The 25,144-nt window shown below is 42.7% G+C and overlaps 1 protein-coding gene across 1 annotated transcript in view; it reads right to left on the bottom strand.

Annotated features, from left to right (window-relative positions):
• LOC110537331 (gap junction delta-2 protein-like) overlaps positions 1-23,550 on the bottom strand; it is a 31,560-nt gene extending 8,010 nt beyond the window's left edge. The window contains exon 1 of the mRNA XM_021623281.3: positions 22,036-23,550. Coding sequence (XP_021478956.1) covers positions 22,036-22,112 — 77 coding nt within the window. The 5' untranslated portion in view covers positions 22,113-23,550. The remainder of the gene's footprint in view (positions 1-22,035) is intronic.
• Between the last annotated feature and the right edge of the window lie 1,594 nt (positions 23,551-25,144).

Below are 25,144 nucleotides of genomic sequence, written 5' to 3'. Positions count from 1 at the left end.
CAGAGCCAGTGTAGTAGGATTCAATCCTAGTCCTATATTGACACCTTTGCCTGTTTGATGGTTCGTCTGAGGGCATAGCGGGATTTCTTATAAACGTTCGGATCAGTGTCCCAATTCTTCAAAGTGGCAGCTCTAGCCTTTAGCTCAGTGCGGATGTTGCCTGTAATCCATGGCTTCTTGTTGGGAAATGTACGGGCACTGTGGCGATGACTTCGTTAATGCAGCTATTGATTAAGCAGGTGACTGAGGTGGTATACTCCTCAATGCCATTGGATGAATCCCGGAACATATTCCAGTCTGTGCAAGCAAAACAGTACTGTAGTGTAGCATCCATGTCATCTGACCACTCCCGTATTGAGCGAGTCACTGGTATTTCCTGCTTCAGTTTTTGCTTGTAAGCAGGAATCAGTAGGATAGAATTCTGGTTAGATTTGCCGAATGGAGGGCGAGCGAGAGCTTCGTATGAGTCTCTGTATGTGGAGTAAAGGTGGACTTAAATTTTTTTTCTCTTGTTGCACATGGTTGACATGCTGGTAGAAATGAGGGAAAACTGATTTAAGTTTGCCTACACTAAAGTCCCCAACCACTAGGAGTGCCGCTTCTGGATGAGCATTTCTAGTTTGCTTATGGCCTTATACAGCTCGTTGAGTGAGGTCTTAGTGCCTGCATCGGTTTGTGGTGGCAAATAGACGGCTACGAATAATATAGATGAGAACTCTCTTGGTACATAGCGTGGTCCATAGCTTATCATGAGGTATTCTACCTCTGGCAAGCAATACATCGAGACTTCTTATCGCGCACCAGCAGTTATTGACAAATAGACATACACCCCACCCCTCGTCTTATCAGACGTAGCTGCTGTGTCCTGCCAATGCACAGAGAAGCCAGCCAGCTCTGTATGATCTGTGTCGTCATTCAGCCACGTCTCGGTGAAATAAGATAATAGAGTTTTAATGTCCCGTTGGTAGGATAGTCTTAATCGTAGATCATCCAGTTTGTTTTCCAGTAATTGCACATTGACCAATAACACGGAGGGTACCTTCACGTTGGACTCATTAAAGAAAACATCTGCTGAAGTGGAGGGAAATAGTGATGGAACTAATTCCTAGCAGGGCAGCAGAGGCAGACAGGGTAGAACATCTGTTACTGCGGTACAGATTAAATAGAGCAGCATGCTGCTGCAGGACTGTTCTCACACCACCTGGGCCTTGTGCGTGTGTGTGTTTGTGTGTTTGCGTAAGCGTGTTTGTGTGTGTATTTGTGTGTTTGCGTATGTATGTGCATGTGTGTGTACTTGGATGTGTGTGTGTGTGCATAATCCATGTATATCCCTTGTTTGTGCAAGATGGCATGTGCGTCTGGCCGTTTGGAGCAGCTGTGAGTGTGTACGCTACACTACCTTTCATTGTGTTTGAAAATAAAATGGAAGAGATCTTTACGCATTTGGTGTTTCAGATGTGAAATGCAGGCCAAGTACACTGTTACACACTCCTGCTCTTACAATACACACGTGAATGTAGGGAATAACACAAGCAAACAAACACACTCGTTTTCTCATGTACAGTCAGGTCCATTAGTATTTGGACAGTGACACAATTTGCATAATTTTGGCGACACCACAATGGATTTGAAAGGTCAAGTACACTGTTACACACTCCTGCTCTTACAATACACACGTGAATGTAGGGAATAACACAAGCAAACAAACACACTCGTTTTCTCATGTACAGTCAGGTCCATTAGTATTTGGACAGTGACACAATTTGCATAATTTTGGCGACACCACAATGGATTTGAAAGGTCAAGTACACTGTTACACACTCCTGCTCTTACAATACACACGTGAATGTAGGGAATGACACAAGCAAACAAACACACTCGTTTTCTCATGTACAGTCAGGTCCATTAGTATTTGGACAGTGACACAATTTGCATAATTTTGGCGACACCACAATGGATTTGAAAGGTCAAGTACACTGTTACACACTCCTGCTCTTACAATACACACGTGAATGTAGGGAATAACACAAGCAAACAAACACACTCGTTTTCTCATGTACAGTCAGGTCCATTAGTATTTGGACAGTGACACAATTTGCATAATTTTGGCGACACCACAATGGATTTGAAAGGTCAAGTACACTGTTACACACTCCTGCTCTTACAATACACACGTGAATGTAGGGAATGACACAAGCAAACAAACACACTCGTTTTCTCATGTACAGTCAGGTCCATTAGTATTTGGACAGTGACACAATTTGCATAATTTTGGCGACACCACAATGGATTTGAAAGGTCAAGTACACTGTTACACACTCCTGCTCTTACAATACACACGTGAATGTAGGGAATGACACAAGCAAACAAACACACTCGTTTTCTCATGTACAGTCAGGTCCATTAGTATTTGGACAGTGACACAATTTGCATAATTTTGGCGACACCACAATGGATTTGAAAGGTCAAGTACACTGTTACACACTCCTGCTCTTACAATACACACGTGAATGTAGGGAATGACACAAGCAAACAAACACACTCGTTTTCTCATGTACAGTCAGGTCCATTAGTATTTGGACAGTGACACAATTTGCATAATTTTGGCGACACCACAATGGATTTGAAAGGTCAAGTACACTGTTACACACTCCTGCTCTTACAATACACACGTGAATGTAGGGAATGACACAAGCAAACAAACACACTCGTTTTCTCATGTACAGTCAGGTCCATTAGTATTTGGACAGTGACACAATTTGCATAATTTTGGCGACACCACAATGGATTTGAAAGGTCAAGTACACTGTTACACACTCCTGCTCTTACAATACACACGTGAATGTAGGGAATGACACAAGCAAACAAACACACTCGTTTTCTCATGTACAGTCAGGTCCATTAGTATTTGGACAGTGACACAATTTGCATAATTTTGGCGACACCACAATGGATTTGAAAGGTCAAGTACACTGTTACACACTCCTGCTCTTACAATACACACGTGAATGTAGGGAATGACACAAGCAAACAAACACACTCGTTTTCTCATGTACAGTCAGGTCCATTAGTATTTGGACAGTGACACAATTTGCATAATTTTGGCGACACCACAATGGATTTGAAAGGTCAAGTACACTGTTACACACTCCTGCTCTTACAATACACACGTGAATGTAGGGAATGACACAAGCAAACAAACACACTCGTTTTCTCATGTACAGTCAGGTCCATTAGTATTTGGACAGTGACACAATTTGCATAATTTTGGCGACACCACAATGGATTTGAAAGGTCAAGTACACTGTTACACACTCCTGCTCTTACAATACACACGTGAATGTAGGGAATGACACAAGCAAACAAACACACTCGTTTTCTCATGTACAGTCAGGTCCATTAGTATTTGGACAGTGACACAATTTGCATAATTTTGGCGACACCACAATGGATTTGAAAGGTCAAGTACACTGTTACACACTCCTGCTCTTACAATACACACGTGAATGTAGGGAATAACACAAGCAAACAAACACACTCGTTTTCTCATGTACAGTCAGGTCCATTAGTATTTGGACAGTGACACAATTTGCATAATTTTGGCGACACCACAATGGATTTGAAAGGTCAAGTACACTGTTACACACTCCTGCTCTTACAATACACACGTGAATGTAGGGAATGACACAAGCAAACAAACACACTCGTTTTCTCATGTACAGTCAGGTCCATTAGTATTTGGACAGTGACACAATTTGCATAATTTTGGCGACACCACAATGGATTTGAAAGGTCAAGTACACTGTTACACACTCCTGCTCTTACAATACACACGTGAATGTAGGGAATGACACAAGCAAACAAACACACTCGTTTTCTCATGTACAGTCAGGTCCATTAGTATTTGGACAGTGACACAATTTGCATAATTTTGGCGACACCACAATGGATTTGAAAGGTCAAGTACACTGTTACACACTCCTGCTCTTACAATACACACGTGAATGTAGGGAATGACACAAGCAAACAAACACACTCGTTTTCTCATGTACAGTCAGGTCCATTAGTATTTGGACAGTGACACAATTTGCATAATTTTGGCGACACCACAATGGATTTGAAAGGTCAAGTACACTGTTACACACTCCTGCTCTTACAATACACACGTGAATGTAGGGAATGACACAAGCAAACAAACACACTCGTTTTCTCATGTACAGTCAGGTCCATTAGTATTTGGACAGTGACACAATTTGCATAATTTTGGCGACACCACAATGGATTTGAAAGGTCAAGTACACTGTTACACACTCCTGCTCTTACAATACACACGTGAATGTAGGGAATGACACAAGCAAACAAACACACTCGTTTTCTCATGTACAGTCAGGTCCATTAGTATTTGGACAGTGACACAATTTGCATAATTTTGGCGACACCACAATGGATTTGAAAGGTCAAGTACACTGTTACACACTCCTGCTCTTACAATACACACGTGAATGTAGGGAATGACACAAGCAAACAAACACACTCGTTTTCTCATGTACAGTCAGGTCCATTAGTATTTGGACAGTGACACAATTTGCATAATTTTGGCGACACCACAATGGATTTGAAAGGTCAAGTACACTGTTACACACTCCTGCTCTTACAATACACACGTGAATGTAGGGAATGACACAAGCAAACAAACACACTCGTTTTCTCATGTACAGTCAGGTCCATTAGTATTTGGACAGTGACACAATTTGCATAATTTTGGCGACACCACAATGGATTTGAAAGGTCAAGTACACTGTTACACACTCCTGCTCTTACAATACACACGTGAATGTAGGGAATGACACAAGCAAACAAACACACTCGTTTTCTCATGTACAGTCAGGTCCATTAGTATTTGGACAGTGACACAATTTGCATAATTTTGGCGACACCACAATGGATTTGAAAGGTCAAGTACACTGTTACACACTCCTGCTCTTACAATACACACGTGAATGTAGGGAATGACACAAGCAAACAAACACACTCGTTTTCTCATGTACAGTCAGGTCCATTAGTATTTGGACAGTGACACAATTTGCATAATTTTGGCGACACCACAATGGATTTGAAAGGAAACAATCAAGATGTGCCTGAAGTGTAGACTTTCATCTTTAATTTAAAGGTTTTGTCAAAATTATTGTATGAACCGTGTAGGAATTACAACAATTTGTACACATTAAAGTGTAAAGTGAAATGCATGCTCAATTGGATTCAGGTCAGGTGACTGACTTGGCCATTGCAGAACATTCCACTTTTTTGCCTTAAAAAAGTATTGGGTTGCTTTTGCAGTACGCTTTGGATCATTGTCCATCTGCACTGTGAAGCGCCATCAAATGAGTTTTGAAGCATTTGGCTGAATCAGAGCAGATAATATAGCCCTAAACACTTCAGAATTCATCCTGTTGCTTTTGTCAACAGTCACGTCATCAATACATACAAGGGAACCAGTTACATTGGCAGCCAAACATGCCCACACTATAACACTACCTGCACCATCCTTCACAGATTTGTTTTTAAATTGAACCTTTATTAAACTAGGCAAGTCAGTTAAAAACACATCTTTGTTTACAATTACGGCCTACCAGGGAACTGCCTTGTTCAGGGGCAGAACAACAGATTTTCACCTTGTCAGGGTCGGGGATTCGATCCAGCAACCTTTCGGTTACTAGCCCAAAACTCTAACCACTAGGCTATCTGCCACACCACCACAGATGAGGTGGTGTTCTTCAGATCATGAGCAGTTCCTTCCTTTCTCTTCTCTTCCCATCATTCTGGAACAAGTTGATCTTTGTCTCATCTGTCCATAGGATGTTGTTCCAGAACTGTACAGGTGTTTTTTAGACTTAAAAAGAAACTCTAATCTGGTCTTCCTGTTTTTGAGGCTTACCAATGGTTTACATCTTGTGGTAAACCCTCTATATTTACTCTGGTGAAGTCTTCTCTTGATTGTTGACTTTGACACAGATATGCCTACCTCCTGGAGGGTGTTATTGATCTGGTCAACAGTTGTGAAGGGGTTTTTCTTCACCAGGGAAAGAATTCTTCTGTCATCCACTACAGTTGTTTTCCGTGGTCTTCCGGGCCTTTTGGTGTTCCGGAGCTCACCAGTGCTTTCTTTCTTTTTAAGAACAAATAGTTGATTTGGCCAAACCTCATGTTTTGGCCATCTCTCTGATGGGTTTTTTCAGCCTAATGACGGCTTGCTTCACTGGCAGTGACAGCTCTTCAGGCTTCATATTAAGGGTTAACAGCGACAGATTCCAAATACAAATACCACAAATCAAATCTAGATGGTTGATGGTTCCGGACATGGAGGTTAGTCTGTATGAAGTGAGGGGTATTGATGTTTCTTTTCAGCAAGGCATTTGACAGACACTGCTAGATGAGAAGCAATTGGTGTCCTGTTCCAAAAAGCCAATGGCAAAGACCCTTATTATACCTACTGTATCTCTGGGCTTTGAAATGTGAGAATATATAGACCTGTGGCAGATGATTGTCCTGCCAATGTATTGAATGTTTAATAGAACAAGACAAGCTTCTGTAGGGGATAGTGGGGTAAGTTGAGACATTTTTACATTCAGCTTCACTCCGTCAAGGGAAATATAGTTTTATTTCTAACAAAGACATCATATTTCAGGATGTTGAGTATCTATAGAAATAATCAGAATTCATAGAACATTACAGTTTTGAAAACATAGCTTGTCCAAAAAAGTGGTCTCTTGGAACAACCTAGCCCGGGTATGGGGTAAGTTAAGCCACAGAACCGTAAGTTATGCCGCCTACAAATTTCTGTAATGAGTGAAATATTACCATGTCTATTGTTATTTCCCAAACACAATTCAACACAATCACAACAGGTTTTTTGTTATTTAATCATTTAAAGCAGATTTTAACACAGGCTTAACACCTAGCAAACACTGTACTTTTTTTTACACCTTTAACATAAGCCAGGCCCTGTTGTTACCTCATATCCCAGCAATAATGCCTTGCATTACATCTGGGAAGAAAACCCTTACATTTGCTGAACTTGGCATTGACTCAACTATTGGCTCCACTTACCCCATGGCAAACATTTAGACTATATTAGCCCACACAGCTACAAGGATGCACTAGGTTTAGGACCTCATATAGAAGCTTAGAAAGACCCCAACTGATGTATAGAACAATCTTAAAATGATATACATTGGATTACATACAAGCATCACAATAAATTAATTTGTTTCATTTTTTTTACCTAACTTTTTCTATGTGATTTCTCCCTTCACAGACCCCATGAAATGATTACCTCTTCCTAAATATTTATTAATATATAAAGGTCGAATTATTCATTTTCTGTATGGTTTCAAAGAAACAATAGTGGCTCAACTTTCCCCTTTGGCCTAACCTATCCCACTCTCCCATATATATCTCGACAACGGTAGAGTCTGTGTGTGAAAGAGTCTCTGCACTGTCAAGTTGTCACAGAGATGCTCTGAGTGAGTTTGTTTTGCAGCAGTTCCCTTGGTGCAGCCTGGTCCAGGTCCTGCTATCAATATGAGTGATTGTCATGATCGTTCAAACACCTGCTGTGTGCTGCATCAGTGAAGCGGGCCGTGCCCAGCAATGCGCGTCCACACCTACATTACACTACTCAAACTGTCTGTTCAAACTCCCACTGAATAGGACTGAATGGTTTCTATCTCCTAACCTACCTATAATCAACATGACACGTGTTCATTAGGCCTCAATAGGGGTTCACAGCAAAGTTATTGTTATTGTCTGAATTCTTACTATTTTAATTTTCATTGACAACATTCACCTTTTTGAAGTCATCAGAGACATTACTGTGACAAACCATGTCAAGTTTGGCATTGATATCTAAAAAAAAAATAAGGACACCATGAACAATGAACCTTTTTGACTATGCAACACTAATGCTTAAAATAATCATAAAAAATCTTCTTCTCATGGACTAAAAGTCAGATTCACTAGAAATGTGGTCTTTGCACTCATCACAATAGTCACTGAAGAGTTTGAGAAATTAAAGTTGATCCATTCAAAGATGGCCATATTATACTAGTTGATGTGTATTAGCACATACGCTAATATGCTAAAATATGCTAAGAATACTTAAAAAATCTTCTCATGAACCATATATAAATAGTTGCTGCATTCAAATATGGCTGCACTATAGATGAAAGTTAGCACATATGCTAATGCTAAACATGCTCGTTAAATCTTCTTCTCATGAACCATAAGTCAAATTGACTCCAGATGTGGTACAGTATATAGACTCAATGGATTAGCCTATAATGAATTTGATAATGTTTAGTTGCTGAATTCAAGGATGGCCTCGCGACACCACTAGATGGCACCACATCAAACCCAGGCTAAAATAACCTATGGACATGAGGCCATGAAATATGGAATGCAAACTTTATGTACAGTACCAGTCAAAAGTTTGGACACACCTACTCATTTCTTTATTTGTACTATTTTCTACATTGTAGAATAATAGTGAAGACATCAAAACTATGAAATAACACATCATCATGTAGAATCATGTAGAAACCAAACAGGTGTTAAACAAATCAAAATAAATTTTATATTTTAGATTCTTCAAAGTAGCCACCCTTTGCATTGATGACAGATTTGCACACTCTCTCAACCAGCTTCACCTGGAATGCTTTTCCAACAGTCTTTAAGAAGTTCCCACATATGCTGAGCACTTGTTGGCTGCTTCTCCTTCGGTCCAACTCATCCTAAACCACCTCAATTGGGTTGACGTCGGGTGATTGTGGATGCCAGGTCATCTGATGCAGCCCTCCATCACACTCCTTCTTGGTCAAATAGCCCTTATATAGCCTGGAGGGGTGTTGGGTCTTTGTCTTGTTGAAATACAAATGATAGTCTCACTACGCACAAACTAGATGGGATGGCATATAGTTGCAGAATGGCAAGTCTCTTCTTCTAATTGGTGTTTGAAGAATCTCAAATATAAAATATATTGGGATTTGTTTAACACTTCTTTGGTTACTACATGATCCCATATGTGTTATTTCATAGTGTTGATGTCTTCACTGTTATTGTACAATGTAGAAAATAGTAAAAAATAAAGAAAAACCCTTGAATGAGTAGGTGTGTCCACATTTTTGACTGCTACTAGAAGCTGTGTGAATATAAAGTCACTGCAACCTTAGATGACTGCACTAGATCAGTTTGTGGCACTATAGATGCCATTGGCACCAGTGACATAGGTTACTAGAGCAATAACTATTGATCGAGTGGACTTTGTCTCATCGACATGAATGTGAGATTTAAATTTTGCAGATTAACAATGGGACATATCACGGAAATAACACTGAAAATATTTCACAAATCTGAAGCATAAACCATTAGTCAAATTGACCCCAGATTTGAGATATAAACTCAATAAATTAAGTACGGACTTTAAAAATTATTACCTGCTACATTCAAAACCACCATACAGCATTATACTTCACTTGTGTCATCCTTGTGGTATTGAGAGAAAACCATAGTAATACTTTCACTGATTGCACATAAAGGAAGATAGTTCCTACATGATAGAGTGCTTGCTTTGTTATCCAACTGATCTTGTGTCCTTTCTGTCATCCTGTGGACCCCGTTCATTGCTGCTTACATCTATATTGTTTAATATATTATTGTATTGAATATGGTTGGATATTTCCATGTTTTGTATTTCCTTAGAAAGACACAGGTTATTAAGTTTCCCTTCCATCTATTAGACTCTGTAGAATTCACAGGGTTGCTTTTCCTGCAATGCTTGACTGAGGTTATGTGATGGTGGTGCACAGTGTGAGTTTTACTGCAGTACTGAACTGTTGGTTTATGCAAGTGTTGGACTGTCTGGGTGTAGGTGTGAGATGGTTTGGGATTCTGTGTGTGTGTGTGTGTGTGTGTGTGTGTGTGTGTGTGTGTGTGTGTGTGTGTGTGTGTGGTATTCTGCTGTGGAACAGGATAATCAGCATGGAGTAGATTGCTGCATTAGCAGAAAGCAGTGGAAGAAGGTCATCTAGAAACATCAGTGTTGCTAAACCCTGCAGAGAGAGAAATGCCCATACATTAGAGCAAATTAAGGGAAGAAGGCCCTTGGGCCCTAACCAGCAGAATATCCGATGCCCACTGCAGATGATCAAAAAGATTTAATTAGAAGTTCGCCTGCTTTTTTGAAACCTCTTCAATCAAGCCAAGGGCATAATTTACACAAGGCCATTGATTGAACTGTTTTAACTGGTCCAGAAGATCAAGGATGGGGATCCAGGCCCCACATCTACACAGCGCTGTATTACGGCATCAAAGCTCCAGCCTCAGTTCCCTCACAGCAAGACATGCTGAAAAATGATTATGTCTTACATCAGTCAATCTCACACTGGCTATGTTTACACAGGCAGCCCAATTCTGATATGCTTTTTACTAATAGGTATTTTGACCAATCAGATAAGCTCTTAAAAAGATCTGATATGAAAAAAATCTAATGTGATTGGTCACAATACCAATCAATGGAAAAAAGATCAGAATTTGGCTGCTTGTGTAAATGCACCCACTGAGTGCCCTATATGCGTCCTTTGTCCTGATTGTGTCCACATCCTGAATATCTGTCAAATAATTTGCATACAGGAAGAGACTGGCCAAGAACGCCATCATCACTGGTACATTAATCTGGACAGGCTGTTTCTATAGTAACGCTGCTTGCTGTGTATATTCATTATGAGTAAAAGTCTAAAAGTATTTATTTTTAAATATAGTTAAGTATCAAAAGTAGATTAAAAAGTATGAATAATTCAAAATTCCTTATATTAAGCAAACAAGACGGCACAATCTTCACACTCCAACACTCAGACATAATTTTAAAACAAAGCATTTGTGTATAGTGAGTCCGCCAGATAAGAGGCAGTAGGGATTACCAGGGATGTTCTCTTGATGAGTGTGCAAATTGGACCATTTTCTGTCCTGCTAAGCATTCAAAATGTAACAAGTACTTTTGAGTGTCAGGGAAAATGTATGTAGTACATAATTTTCTTTAGGAATGTAGTGAAGTAAAAGCAAAAGTTGTCAAAAATTTAAAAAGTAAAGTACTGATACCCCAAAACTACTTAAGTAGTACCTTAAAGTATTTTTACTTAAATACCTTGCACCACTGGTTAGTGCCAGGTATAAACAAAGCTCTTGAAAGCCACAGGATTCGAAGTATATGACGAAACTATACTTTCAAGGTCTAACTTCTCCAGATCTGCATTGCATATGTATTGCACTTGATCAGTGCTCATAATGAGCATACACAGCAAGCAGTGTGCTTATACACAGTTGTGAGTCCAGATTAATGTACCAGTGATGAAGGCGTTCTTGGCTGGTATGTGATGTGAACCACCCTGCAGCCTCTAGCGATCCACCACAGCCAGGTCTCTAACTGGAGACCCAATTAGCTCATCCAGCTAAAGAGCATGTCTGATTGCAGCCCAAGTGGATAATTTAGTCTCAAAAGCTATCTTTGGATTCAGGATGACATTATAATCACAAATCGGAGCAGGCTACTAGAGCTCTTAAAGTTATGCTGAAAGGAAGAAACAGCCAGTAAACTGAGTGTAGAGCCGGTGTCTGATTAAATATCTGCAGTGTGAAAATGGTTTATACTTGAAATGGTGTGTTGGTAATATTGCATAGCTTTGAAGACATTATATCCAATGCATTTGATGTATAGCCTCTAAATGCTCTGTAGCTGTCCTGTATTGCTTCTACAGTATATTTCAGTTTTCTGTGTAGGCTGCCTAACCTGTGTGTTCATAATTCCAGTGTTAGATCCTATGGTAGCTCATGCAGTAGCTGGTGTGTTGGCTGGACACGCAGGCCCTGGCTCTCCCAGAGGCTCTCACACACATTCATCCACACAGCAGCTGTTGCCATCAGCCTCAAGGGGCAACTGACACCAGATGCACTGGGAAAACACACACATCACACGCACACACCTAAAAAACACATACTAGCACTCACAAATAGGCATGCATACAGACAGAATTATCAGTAACATATACGTTATGGACAGTGCACTAACACCAAGGGCACAACAACAGAGAGCTGTCACATAATGTTCAGCCACACATACTGGACACCCAGAGTGAAAATGTCATTTAATCTCATATGGAGCATGTCTCCATAATAAGACATAGCTCATTTCTGGTGGCAGAACATAATGAAGGAAGACCTGACCAAGCACAGAGATTAGAGAGCTGAATTACATTACAACACTATGGCTATCACACTGCAGATGCATCTCTCTCTCTCTCTCTCCCTCCCTCCCTCTCGCTCTTGCTCTCTCTCCCTCGCTCTTTCTGTCTCTCCCTCGCTCCTCTTCTTTCTCTCCCCCGCTCCTCTTCTTTCTCTCCCCCATCTCCCCCATCTCTCTTGCTCCCACTCTCAATTTGTGTTTGAGCTAGTTAAAATCCCATATTCTCCTCCCTAACCCTAAGTATAGTTTTCAGTATCTGTACTTTACTTTGCTATTTAAGCAACATTTACTTATACTCCACTACATTCCTAAAGAAAATAATGTACTTTTTACTCCATACACTTTCTCTGACACCGAAAAGTACTCGTTACATTTCAAATGCTTAGCAGGACCTGATAATGGTCCAATTCATGCACTTATCAAACGAACATCCCTGGTCATCCCTACTGTCTCTGATCTGGCGGACTCACTAAACACAAATGCTGTGTTTGTAAATTATGTCTGAGTATTGGAGTGTGCTCCTGGCTATCTGTAAATAAATAAAAAACAAGAAAATTGTGCCATCTGGTTTGCTTAATAAAAGTCATGTGAAATGATTTATACTTTTACTTTTATACTTTTAGTTAAGTATATTTAAAACCAAATACTTTTAGAATTTTACTCAAGTAGTATTTTACTGGGTGACTTTGTATTTACTTGAATCATTTCCTATTACAGTATCTTTACTTTTACTCAAGTATGACAATTGGATACTTTTTCCACCACTGCATGCCACTGATCATGATAACAACCTGTGCTGCCTACTCAGATCATCTGCACATGGAACCTCTCCCTCTCTTTCCTCCTCCTTCCTCTGTGTATTCATGCTCCAAAACCCTCTCTTTCCTCCTCCTTCCTCTGTGTATTCATGCTCCAAAACCCTCTCTTTCCTCCTCCTTCTTCTGTGTATTCATGCTCCAAACCCCCCTCTTTCCTCCTCCTTCCTCTGTGTATTCATGCTCCAAAACCCTCTCTTTCCTCCTCCTTCTTCTGTGTATTCATGCTCCAAACCCATCTCTTTCCTCCTCCTTCCTCTGTGTATTCATGCTCCAAACCCCTCTCTTTCCTCCTCCTTCCTCTGTGTATTCATGCTCCAAACCCCTCTCTTTCCTTCTCCTTCCTCTGTGTATTCATGCTCCAAACCCCTCTCTTTCCTCATCCTTCCTCTGTGTATTCATGCTCCAAACCCCTCTCTTTCCTCCTCCTTCCTCTGTGTATTCATGCTCCAAACCCCCCTCTTTCCTCCTCCTTCCTCTGTGTATTCATGCTCCAAACCCCTCTCTTTCCTCCTCCTTCCTCTGTGTATTCATGCTCCAAACCCCTCTCTTTCCTTCTCCTTCCTCTGTGTATTCATGCTCCAAACCCCTATTTTTCCTCCTCCTTCCTCTGTGTATTCATGCTCCAAACCCCCCTCTTTCCTCCTCCTTCCTCTGTGTATTCATGCTCCAAAACCCTCTCTTTCCTCCTCCTTCTTCTGTGTATTCATGCTCCAAACCCATCTCTTTCCTCCTCCTTCCTCTGTGTATTCATGCTCCAAACCCCTCTCTTTCCTCCTCCTTCCTCTGTGTATTCATGCTCCAAACCCCTCTCTTTCCTTCTCCTTCCTCTGTGTATTCATGCTCCAAACCCCTCTCTTTCCTCATCCTTCCTCTGTGTATTCATGCTCCAAACCCCTCTCTTTCCTCCTCCTTCCTCTGTGTATTCATGCTCCAAACCCCCCTCTTTCCTCCTCCTTCCTCTGTGTATTCATGCTCCAAACCCCTCTCTTTCCTCCTCCTCCTCTGTGTATTCATGCTCCAAACCCCTCTCTTTCCTTCTCCTTCCTCTGTGTATTCATGCTCCAAACCCCCCTCTTTCCTCCTCCTTCCTCTGTGTATTCATGCTCCAAACCCATCTCTTTCCTTCTCCTTCCTCTGTGTATTCATGCTCCAAACCCCTCTCTTTCCTCAGCCTCTGCAGCTTTATCCCTTCCTCCTCAACCATCCATCTCCTCGTTTACATTGTTTCATCTCTCCCTGATCCACTAGTCCTCCATTATCCCCTCTTTTCGCACCACTCCTCTCTGGCACTGTCCCCACAACAGCATTGCAGTGAAAATGATGCATCAACACACTTCCTTTCACTTTTACCTGCAAGGTGTTTAAATCTGATTTAATACAAGAACCCCCAGGCTTATTTCTCTCCTGGAAAAGCGCATTACAGCTTTGTAAAAGAGATCACAGGTGGTTGTGTGTGTGTGTGTGTGTGTGTGTGTGTGTGTGTGTGTGTGTGTGTGTGTGTGTGTCAAATGGAGCAGAGAAAGAGGGGGGAGGTGAGCGAAAGGTTATAGAGGACAGTTAGGACAAACACACAGAGTATACACCACAGTGACGGCAGGAGGAAGGCAGAGACTTGATTTGAAGTCAGGAGATAATCTAGTCAACAGGATTATACCAGAACGGTCACATATACATACCTTCTAATCCCACATTGCACAGGTGACAGGACCCTGATGTATAATGAGTTTACCAGAAACACTTCTCTGAAATAGCAGTCTGACCACATGAAACACAACTTCACAGCCTTACACCAACACATTACAGTAGTTTAAATAAGACTCCTGCTAGCCCGGCGACACACTTAATTCTTCCGCTGCTTCGTCGTTGGCTACATACAGTACTTTCGTCTGAGACTGCCATCATTGAAGTAATTTGTGGTGGGGCACTGTACAAAACAAAGTCATAGGATCATCTCTAACCAATCAGAGTATCAAAGCCAATTACTGCTGTATTTGTGTTCTGGCTCTGGCCCAGCCCATCGGTTTCTGCACTAATCAGATGGCCCTGAATGTGTTCGCATTCGGTGAAGGGGGGGGGTACTCAGATTCACACTCACTGCGGAGAAGAAACTAACATCTGTGGGCATATCATTTGGCTGGAACAAGGAGTCTGGATAGCCAGGCAACCTGTATACACTATATACAGTGCATTCGGAAATAATTCAGACCCCTTGACTTTTTCCACATTTTGTTATGTTACAGCCTTATTGTAAAATTGATAAAATTGTTTCTTTTTTCATCAATCTACACACAATACACCATAATGACTGCAAAACAGGTTTTTATATTAAAATATATTAGAAATAAAAAAGCAGAAATGTCATATTTACGTAAGTATTCAGACACTTTACTCAGTACTTTGTTGGTGCACTTTTGGCAGCAATTACAGACTCAAGTCTTATTGAGTATGGCGCTACAAGCCTGGAAAACCTGTATTTGGGAAGTTTCTCCCAGTCTTCTCTGCAGATCCTCTCAAGCTCTGTCAGGTTAGATGGGGAGCATCGCTGCACAGCTATTTTCAGGTCTCTCCAGAGATGTTCGATTGGGTGCAAGTCCGTGCTCTGGCTGGGCCACTCAAGGACATTCAGAGATTTGTCCCGAAGCCTCTCCTGCGTTGTCTTGGCTGTGTGCTTAGGGTCATTGTCTTGTTTGAAGGTGAACCTTCACCCCAGTCTGAGTTCCTGTGCGCTCTGGAACAGGTTTTCATCAAGGATCTCTCTGTACTTTGCGCCGTTCATCTTTCCCTTGATCCTGACTAGTGTCCCAGTCTCTGCGGCTTAAAAACATTCCCACAGCATGATGCTGCCACCACCATGCTTCACCGTAGGGATGGTGCCAGGTTATCTCCAGACGTGATGCTTGGAATTCAGGCCAAAGAGTTCAATCTTGGTTTCATCAGACCAGATAACCTTGTTTTTCATGTTCTGAGAGTCCTTTAGGTGCCTTTTGGCAAACTCCAAGTGGGCTGTCATGTGTCTTTTACTGACGATTGGCTTCTGTCTGGCCACTCTACCAAAAAGGCCTGATTGGTGGAGTGCTGCAGAGATGGTTGTCCTTCTGGAAGGTTCTCCCATCTCCACAGAGGAACTTTGGAGGTCTGTCAGAGTGACCATTGGGTTCACCTCCATGACCAAGCCCCTTCTCCTCCATTTGCTCAGTTTGGCTGAGCGGCCAGCTCTTGGTGGTGCCAAACTTCCTCCATTTAAGAATGATAGAGGACACTGTGTTCTTGGGGACCTTCAATGCTGTAGACATTTTTTGGTACCCTTCCCCAGATCTGTGCCTCGACACAATCTTGTCTCGGAGCTCAATGGACAATTCCTTCGACCTCATGGCTTGCTTTTGCTCTGACATGCACTGTCAACTGTGGGTCCTTATAAATCATGCCTTTCTAAATCATGTCCATTCAATTTAATTTACCACAGGTGGACTCCAAGTGTCAAGGATGATCAATGGAAACAGGATGCACCTGAGCTCAATTTCGAGTCTCAAAGCAAAGGGTCTGAATAAGGTATTTCTGTTTTTATTTTTTGCAAACAAAAAAAACAATTATGTGGAATTGTGTGTCGGTTAATGAAGATTTTATTGTTATTATTATTATTATTATTATTATTTAATCATTTTTTTAATAATGGTGTAACGTAACAAAATGTGGAAAAGTAAAGGGGTCTGAATACTTTCCGAATGCACTGCATATATCTAAACACTAAGTCCCATAGCTGTAATAGCTATAAGCATCTAAGTTCAGGCAGAATGGACCAGCACAGAGATATCAGTTACCGCTAATGCCTAGAGGCTAACCAGACAGTTCTGTTGGCCAAACAGATTGAACATGGCCCAAACACTAAGGGATCATTTACAACACACCCTCATGACCACATCAGCAGTATTGAGCAAGCTACAGGAGCAACCAGAGGAATCTATCTAGGCTACCGAGAGACAAAAGGTACAAACTCCCAGCCATCAAATAGGAGACAAATATCTGTGGTGCACTATAGGGCCACCCATTTCACAATTCACATGACCACTTATTTACATTTGACGTTTGAGTAATTTAGCAGACACTCTTAAAAGAAAGTGTAAGTGAGTGTTAGTTCACAAAATGCATTTTATTTGGGGGGGGGGGGGGGGTCAGTGTGAGAAGGTGATGTGGGGGGGTGGGTGTTGGATTATTTAAGATACTCTTTGAAGAGGTAGGGTATCAGATGTTTTCGGAAGATGGGCGAGGACTCTGCTGTCCTAGGTTCAGGGGGAAGCTGGTTCCACCATTGGGGTTCCAGGACACCGAAAAGCTTGGACTGGGCTGAGCTGGAACTGCCCTCCGGTAGGGGTGGGATGCCCAAGAGACCAGAGGTGGCAGAACGGAGGGTTGGGGTGTAGGGTTTGAGCATAGCCTGAAGGTAGGGAGAGGTAGTTCCCCTTGCTGCTCCAGTACCATGGTCTTGTAGTGGATGCAAGCTTCGACTGGAAGCCATTGGAGTGTGCAGAGGAACGGGGTGACATGGGTGAACTTGGGAAGGTTGAACACCAGGCGGGCTGCAGTGTTCTGGATAAGTTGCAGGAGTTTGATGGCACAAGTGGGGAGCCAACAGCGAGTTTCAGTAGTCCAGACGGGAGATGGCAAGTGCCTGGATTAGGGTCTCCGCCACTTCCTGTGTGAGGTAGGGTTGTACTTTACAGATGTTGTAGAGCATGAACCTGCAGGAGCGAGTCACTGCTTTGATGTTTGCAGAGAATGACAGGGTGTTGTCCAGGTTTACACCAAGGTTATTTTCCTCTGGAAGGGGGACACCGTGCAGTTTTCAACTGTGATCGAGAGGTCTTTGAACGGGTAGGCCTTCCCCGGGAGGAAGAGCAGCTCCGTCTTGTCGAGGTTGAGCTTGAGGTGGTGGGCTCTCATTCAAGCTTCGATATCTGCTAGGCACGCAGAGATGCGTGTCGCCACCTGGGTGTCAGAAGGGGGGAAGGAGAAAAGTAGTTGAGTGTCATCCGCATAGCAAGGATAGGAGAGACCATGTGAGGACATGACGGAGCCGAGTGACTTGGTGTATAGAGAGAACAGGAGAGGACCTAGAACCGAGCCCTGTGGGTCACCAGTCGTGAGAGTATGTAGTGCCGACACAGATCCTCTCCATGTCACCTGGTGGGAGCGGCCTGCCAGGTAGGATGCAATCCAAAAGTGTGCAGAGCCTAAGACACCCAGCCCTGATATGGTGGAGAGGATCTGACGGTTCGTGGTTTCGAAGGCAGCGTATAGATCTAGGAGGATGAGAACACAGGAGAGAGAGTGAGCTTTGGCAGAGCGGAGAGCCTCCTTGACACAGAGAAAAGTAGTCACAGTTGAATGACCCGTCTTGAAGCCTGATTGGTTAGGGTAAAGAAGATCGTTCTGAGAGAGATAGCGAGAGAGTTGGTCTCTCGCTATTTCTCACGTCTGGTATAGAATGTGGAAACACCACAATGCCTTTTACACCACACATATAGATGCTACAGAGGAAGATGTGACAATTAATAAAATGATTGACCAAAATTTAGCTTGAGGAGTATTAGTCTTGAAGTATGTTTGATATGGGGTAAAGCCTTTCTTGTCGGGCCTGTAAAATGCATGATCAACAGCAGCGCTCAGATTAAGTATAAAAGACAAGAACAGAAGTCCATGTCGGCATTAATAATGCTCTCTGTCAGACGCTGCAGACAAATTGAGAGAGTTGTCTCTGCTTCTGAATTGTTTCATTCATTGATTAATTCTCTGATTAGTTCATTCGTCTTTTGCACCAGACAGGCTATCAATGATTCCAGTTGTCAAACAGAGGTTTGATCTCAACTCAAAGGAGATGTGAAGAAAATTCAGATCCCTTATCCCGTGTATCAATCGAATGGCACTCAGACACATGGAGAGATATATATACACCAGGGGAGGCTGCTGAGGGGAGGACGGCTCATAATAATGGCTGGAACAGAGCAAATGGAATGGCATCAAACACACGGAAACCATGTGTTTGATGTATTTGATACCATTCCACTGATTCCGCTCCAGCCATTAACACGAGCCCGTCCTCTCCAATTAAGGTGCCACCAACCTCCTGTGGTATACACTCCCACCTATTTGGTTTTGTTATTTGTGTGGTCTACTTAATTTGTATCTTTCTGAACTTTGATCTACTCTAGCATGACCCCAAACCATATGCACCATATGATGCTGAATAACGTGACAGAAAATACTATAGTGATACCACACCACAACCCTACATTTAACACCTTGAACATTGTTGAGGGCGACATCTTCATAGTGCAAAAGCACTGTCCAAAGTGAAAACCTCATGGTTATCTGTCAACGTGATTTCATTTGAAACTTTTCTTAAACAATTTGCATTATGAAGAGGCTATTTATGTATTGCTCAGTTTAGTAAACTCAAGTTAAATAATCACCTCCGATTTGATTATTTAGGTGATTATGTAACTGAAGTTTAGTAAACTCAGCAATACATAAATAGTTGCATCTTCATAACGCACATTGTTGAAGAAAAGTTTAAAGTTAAATTATATAGTAATACATTCAGCATTATTACATCAAGGGAAATGTAGTATTCTTTCTAACAAAGATATCTGCATATTTTTTAGGGTGTTGTGTATCCTTGGAAATATTCTGAATGCATGTAAACATAACAGTTTTGAAAACAGCTTGGCAAAAAAGTGGTCTCTTGGCACAACTTACCCCGAGTATGGGTACATTGAGCATAGTGAAGGGGTTAACATGGGGACACATTTCTAACACTTTGTACTTTTTAAAAACACTTTCAACATAAGCTCAGGCCCTGGTGTAACCTCATAACCCAGTGACAATGCCTTGCATTTCACCTGGGAAGAAAACACTTCAATTGTGTCCTAGAAGGGGGCGAACCCAACTGAAGAATGAATTTGTCATCATTCGAACTTGAGTAATCACATGAATGTGAGGTGTCTTCAAAATACTATGCATAAAACAGACAAAATGTAATCATCATTTGTATGGGGTATATTGATTAGCCATTGGCTCAACTTTCCCCTGGACAGATGGCACAATTGACCTTAAAGCAACTATTTTTACTATATTAGCCCACAAATCTACAAGGATGCACTTTCATGCTAGGTTTAGGACCTCATATTGTAGCTTATAGAGATCTCAACTGCTGTATAAAACATTATTTATACTATCTACTTTGGTTTACATACAAGCATCATGAAACTTATAACACAATACATTCATTTGACTTTGTGAAAATCTGTTTTTTGGATCTAACTTGCTTACCACTTTCCACATATGCCTTCTTCCTTCACAGACTCCATGAAATGACAACCTCTTCCTAAATATTTGGTCACTGATTTTGTGTATGGTTTCCTAGAAACAAGGGGTGGCTCAACTAACCCTTTGGCACGACTTACCCCACTCTCCTCTACTGTATATAGCCTTCTAGCCACACACTCTGATAGACGTTATGCACACACACACACACACACAACACACACAACACACAGAGACGGATGGGAGAGAAGGTCAGGCGTTGCCCTAGTGGCAGGGGACTACCTGGGGTTGAGGTTAATGAGCACAGCAGTTCAGTTGGCCTCCATGCTAACACAAGTAGCCAAGCTCTGTAGCCAAGCTCCCGAGCTCAACACGGAAGGACAGAAAAAGAGAGTACACTAGATTTCTTCTCTACTGGACTGTACTTCAAATCATACAGCTATATATTTCGCTGGGTAAGCAAGCATGTGGAAATGGCAATGTTGTGTGTGTGTGATTATTCTGTACAGATGGTGAGTGCAGTTTTACCAGTAACTCACATTGTGGTTAATGGGTGGGAAATCACACTTTGAATTTGACTAATCACACAGGCGAGAGACAATGAAGCAGATTTTTTACACCCCAGATTAAAAAATAATCTATTACAGAATGTTCGTTTCTCAATGCATGTCTCCACTGCTAATTAGACTCCAATCTGTTCATGCATGACCTTCTGCCACTACACTGCTGTAACTAGAGAACACACAAAACCAGAGAAATTACACAAAAAGCAATCTCGTCTCCTCCAAGTTCAGATTTATTTTTTCCACCTTCAACTCCTCCTCCAACTCATGCTGCTCCGCTCTCTTCCACACTTCCATTTCTGTCCTCTGTCTCTGTATATCTCTCTCTCCTCTTCTACTAGAGATCCCCCAATGCCCCTCCATCAATACCAGTGCCAATAGTTGAAATCAACATTAATTAACCCTAATGCCTTGTAATACCAGTTATTTATTATGTTCAATTAGCTTGTCCCTTAACTAATGATGGCCTAACAGACAAGCTAAATACCTTTTGTGCTCACTTCGAGGCAAGCAACACTGAAGCATGCATGAGAGCACCAGCTGTTCTGGATGACTGTGTGATCCCGCTTCCGTAGCTGATGTGAGCAAGACCTATTAAACATTCACAAGGCCGCGGGGCCAAACGGATTACCAGGACGTGCAACTGGCAAGTGTCTTCACTGACATTTTCAACATCTCCCTGACAGAGTCGGTAATACCTACATGTTTCAAGCAGACCACCATAGTCCCTTAGCCCAAGAATGTGAAGGTAACCTGCCTAAATGACTACCCCCGTAGCACTCACGTCGGAAGCCATGAAATGCTTTAAAAGGCTGGTCATGGCTCACATCAACACCATCATACTGGAAACCCTAGACCCACTTCAGGGGAGGGAAGGGGAGGCAGAGAGTAGAGGCTACTGCTGAGACACACACACACTTTCAATCAGAAAAACACAATCATCACACAAACATGAAAAAATTAAGAATAAAAAACTTTTACACGCATGCACACACACACACACACACACATACAGAGGTGATGAGTGGCAGGAAAGTCTTACCTCCCAATCATGGTAGAATGTTGCTGGACAGCAGCCTCTAGCAGCCGCTCCAGAATGGTCCACTCCCCCATGGTCATCGAAAGACAGGTTCAACCTACAGAGGAACTGGGGCTCTGGGGCTCTCTCCCGATTCCTTCCCCTCCTCCTGGGCTCAGCGCTCCAGCCAGAGGGGGCGCATCCGCCCCCGTCCCACACCAGCTTCTCCTGCCCTCTACTCGTTGACCTGGCTGATGGTTCTCTGTAGGAGTGACTGTGTGGGGGTGAACGTGTGTGTCCTCCCTCGGTCCGGTCCCGTTCTGCTTTTCCCTTCCTGGCAAAGGAGCGGTGCCGTCTGCCTCTCCTCCTCTCTCCCCCTCCCTCCCTCCCTTTCTCCCCCTTCCTGTGCAGTGAAGCTCGTCCTCCCCCTGCCGCACCACTCAGATCTATACTATAGCTCACTGTATCTGACAGCCATGATCTCGCTCACTCTCTCTCGCCTTCTCTCCCTCCTCCTTTATATCTCCTTCCTCCCCCTTTTTCTCCCCCTCACTCTCTCTCTTCCCTACCCCCTCTTTCTCCTTCCTCCACCCTACACCCAGGGCTCTCCTGGTACCTCATATGCACTCCCTCCCATCAGTGCGAAGCTCTTGTCCTTGCATTGTGTTCAGTACCTTCCCTATAACCTTCCTTCTCAAACCCAGCACACTGCACCCAGCTGACCCTTCCTCTGCTCACCTCCATGCAGAGCCGTAGATACACTCACACACAAACTATGACCAACTGTCACTGCCCGGGATCCTTACTGCATTTACTACGCTAGAATGTAAAGACACATTTGCAAATAAAGCTCCTGGCATGCACAGTATTGCTTACTGAATTTTCTTGTCATGAGAAACGGTGGCTCCTCCCCCAATCACGACAAGAAACTGTAAAAAGCCCGCCGGCACACACACACTCCCTCAGTAACAAATCAACTGCCTTGCTGCATACACCGAGGCAGTGGTGCTGCAGACCTGTTGTCCTGTATCATCCCTCTAGCTAATTCCAGCAGAGTCCTCAGCCTGGAGTCAGGTCTATCGCAGAGAGCAGGGATGAGTGGCTATATAGTAAAACTATTTTTGGGTTCCATCATCTCGTTCCTCTTCTTTCACTCTCTTACTCACTTTGCTCTTTCTCTCTCCTCGCTTCTCCCTCTCCTTGTGTTTGTGTGTTGAGCTCACTCTATGATTACTTATTTTTCTCTAGGTCTCACTCCTGTTCCTCCCTATCCTTTCTGTGCGGGCTCTCTCTCTCTGCTTTGCTCTATCAATGTCACCCTCCTGTTCCTCCCTATCCTTTCTGCACGCTCTCTCTCTGTTTCGCTCTATCAATGTCACACTCCGTAAGCATGCCACACACCCCCCACCACCTTCTCACTCTCTCCCCCCTTTCCTTCTCGAGTAAATGTGCTTGGATTGCTACCCTGATCGCTGCTTCACTTGTGCTTGCAATAATTCCTCCCTCCCTTGTGCCGTCTCTGTTCTCTCCCCCTATGCTATTGGAATAAGCGATTCTACCGCCACCTCTCCTTCCCTGCTTTTTTCGGTAATCCTCGTCTCAGTGTAGAGTCTTGGTAGAGCTATCTTTCTCTCTCACTGTAGCTCTGTCTCTCATCATCCTCTTGTACACATGGTCTCTCTTTTTTTCTCTCACTTTTGTTCTTTCTGTTACACATCACCCTGCTAGTGCTTCTGTTGAGAGGATTACAGGAGAATCATGGTTCTGCACCCCCCCTTCCTACACACCTATTTATCTCTGCGAGAGCCCTATCATCTCCCCCCCCCCCCCTCCTCCTCATTCACTTAATCACATTCTGTCCATTTCCCCTTCTCCATTCCATCCCCTTCTGTCTCTCTCTCTGGAGAGATGAGCACAGTATAGTATTCTGCCATGACATTGATTACTGCATTCATTAGATTAATATGACGGTGTGAGACTGTATATACTGTAGGCTACCCCCACCCACAGATACACACGCTCTACCACACCTGTGCATAGCCAACAGTAACAGCATCAAGCGGAAGATGGGCAGACAGATATATGGAGTCTTGGACCATAAGGAGAAATAGAGGGAGGTTGGTGTTCAGATTGCATGCAGGTTTGTGAGAGGTGAGTAGAACATGTGCCTGTGATGTCATGGTAACAGTGCATGCATTGTTAGAGCATTCACTTATATAAAACCAGCCACAGCTTCCGCAGTCAATCAGGCTAGAGGGAGCAAGTTCACAACCACAAACCTTACACAGCAACATCTGCAGTGAATCAAGGATTGGCTTAACTAGCTCTGTGTATGTGTGAGTGAGAGAGCAGGGAAGGAGGGAGCATTGTGTGTGTTCAGCATCTTGGGCGAGGGGGCTTACGGTCTCACCCTCATCCAGGACACATGGTGTATCAGTCCTGTGGCCGGCAGACTGAACCCAACAGCTCTGACTGAGGTGCATCAGTGGAATATGTTTGGACCTGGTTTAGTGAGCTGTTGTCAGTTGGCCAGGGATAGGGCTGAATGAGTTCAAAGCTCTAAGTCACATGAGAGAGAGAGACGCAGGTGTGTCATCGGTGACCTGGAACAGCCATCTTAAAACACAGACACACAAGCAAACAATGAAATACACACACACACAAAGATTATTCATACACAAATGACCTTGGATGGCCAAATAGGAAACACCAAATTGCTTTAATTAATTAACAGGAAAAGGACATTTTAGATTAATGGATATTCCAAAAAGACTATTTTAAAGCTGGAATTCTTCTGATTTTCTTGCCACAAAGATGCTGATCATTAATGATAGACGTTGCTATTCCCTTGTCAAAATCCTGTATTGATACTCCATATTTAGGGCTTCAAGCTTGAATGTTGAGTATGAATCAAATAAGATGAAAAGAAATCGGACATTTAATAACCCAAAGTGTGAAGTCAGAGAATTTTCCAGCTACTCTAAAGAACAGGGGTCACTTAACCAAAAGAAGAATGATAGTATATGAACTACGTAGGTCAACGGGTCTCTGAAGGGAGAGGGGGATGCAAGGTTTGGTGTGAAGCAGCTTTCAGGTGTGTGTCGGAAATGTTCATCAGGGAGCAGATTTAGAT

Source organism: Oncorhynchus mykiss, chromosome 12, assembly GCF_057628025.1.
Source record: "Oncorhynchus mykiss isolate SJ-2025 chromosome 12, ASM5762802v1, whole genome shotgun sequence".
Taxonomy (NCBI): domain Eukaryota; kingdom Metazoa; phylum Chordata; class Actinopteri; order Salmoniformes; family Salmonidae; genus Oncorhynchus; species Oncorhynchus mykiss.
The sequence above is the reverse complement of the archived record's forward strand: the minus strand, read 5'-3'. Positions and strand labels throughout refer to the sequence as shown.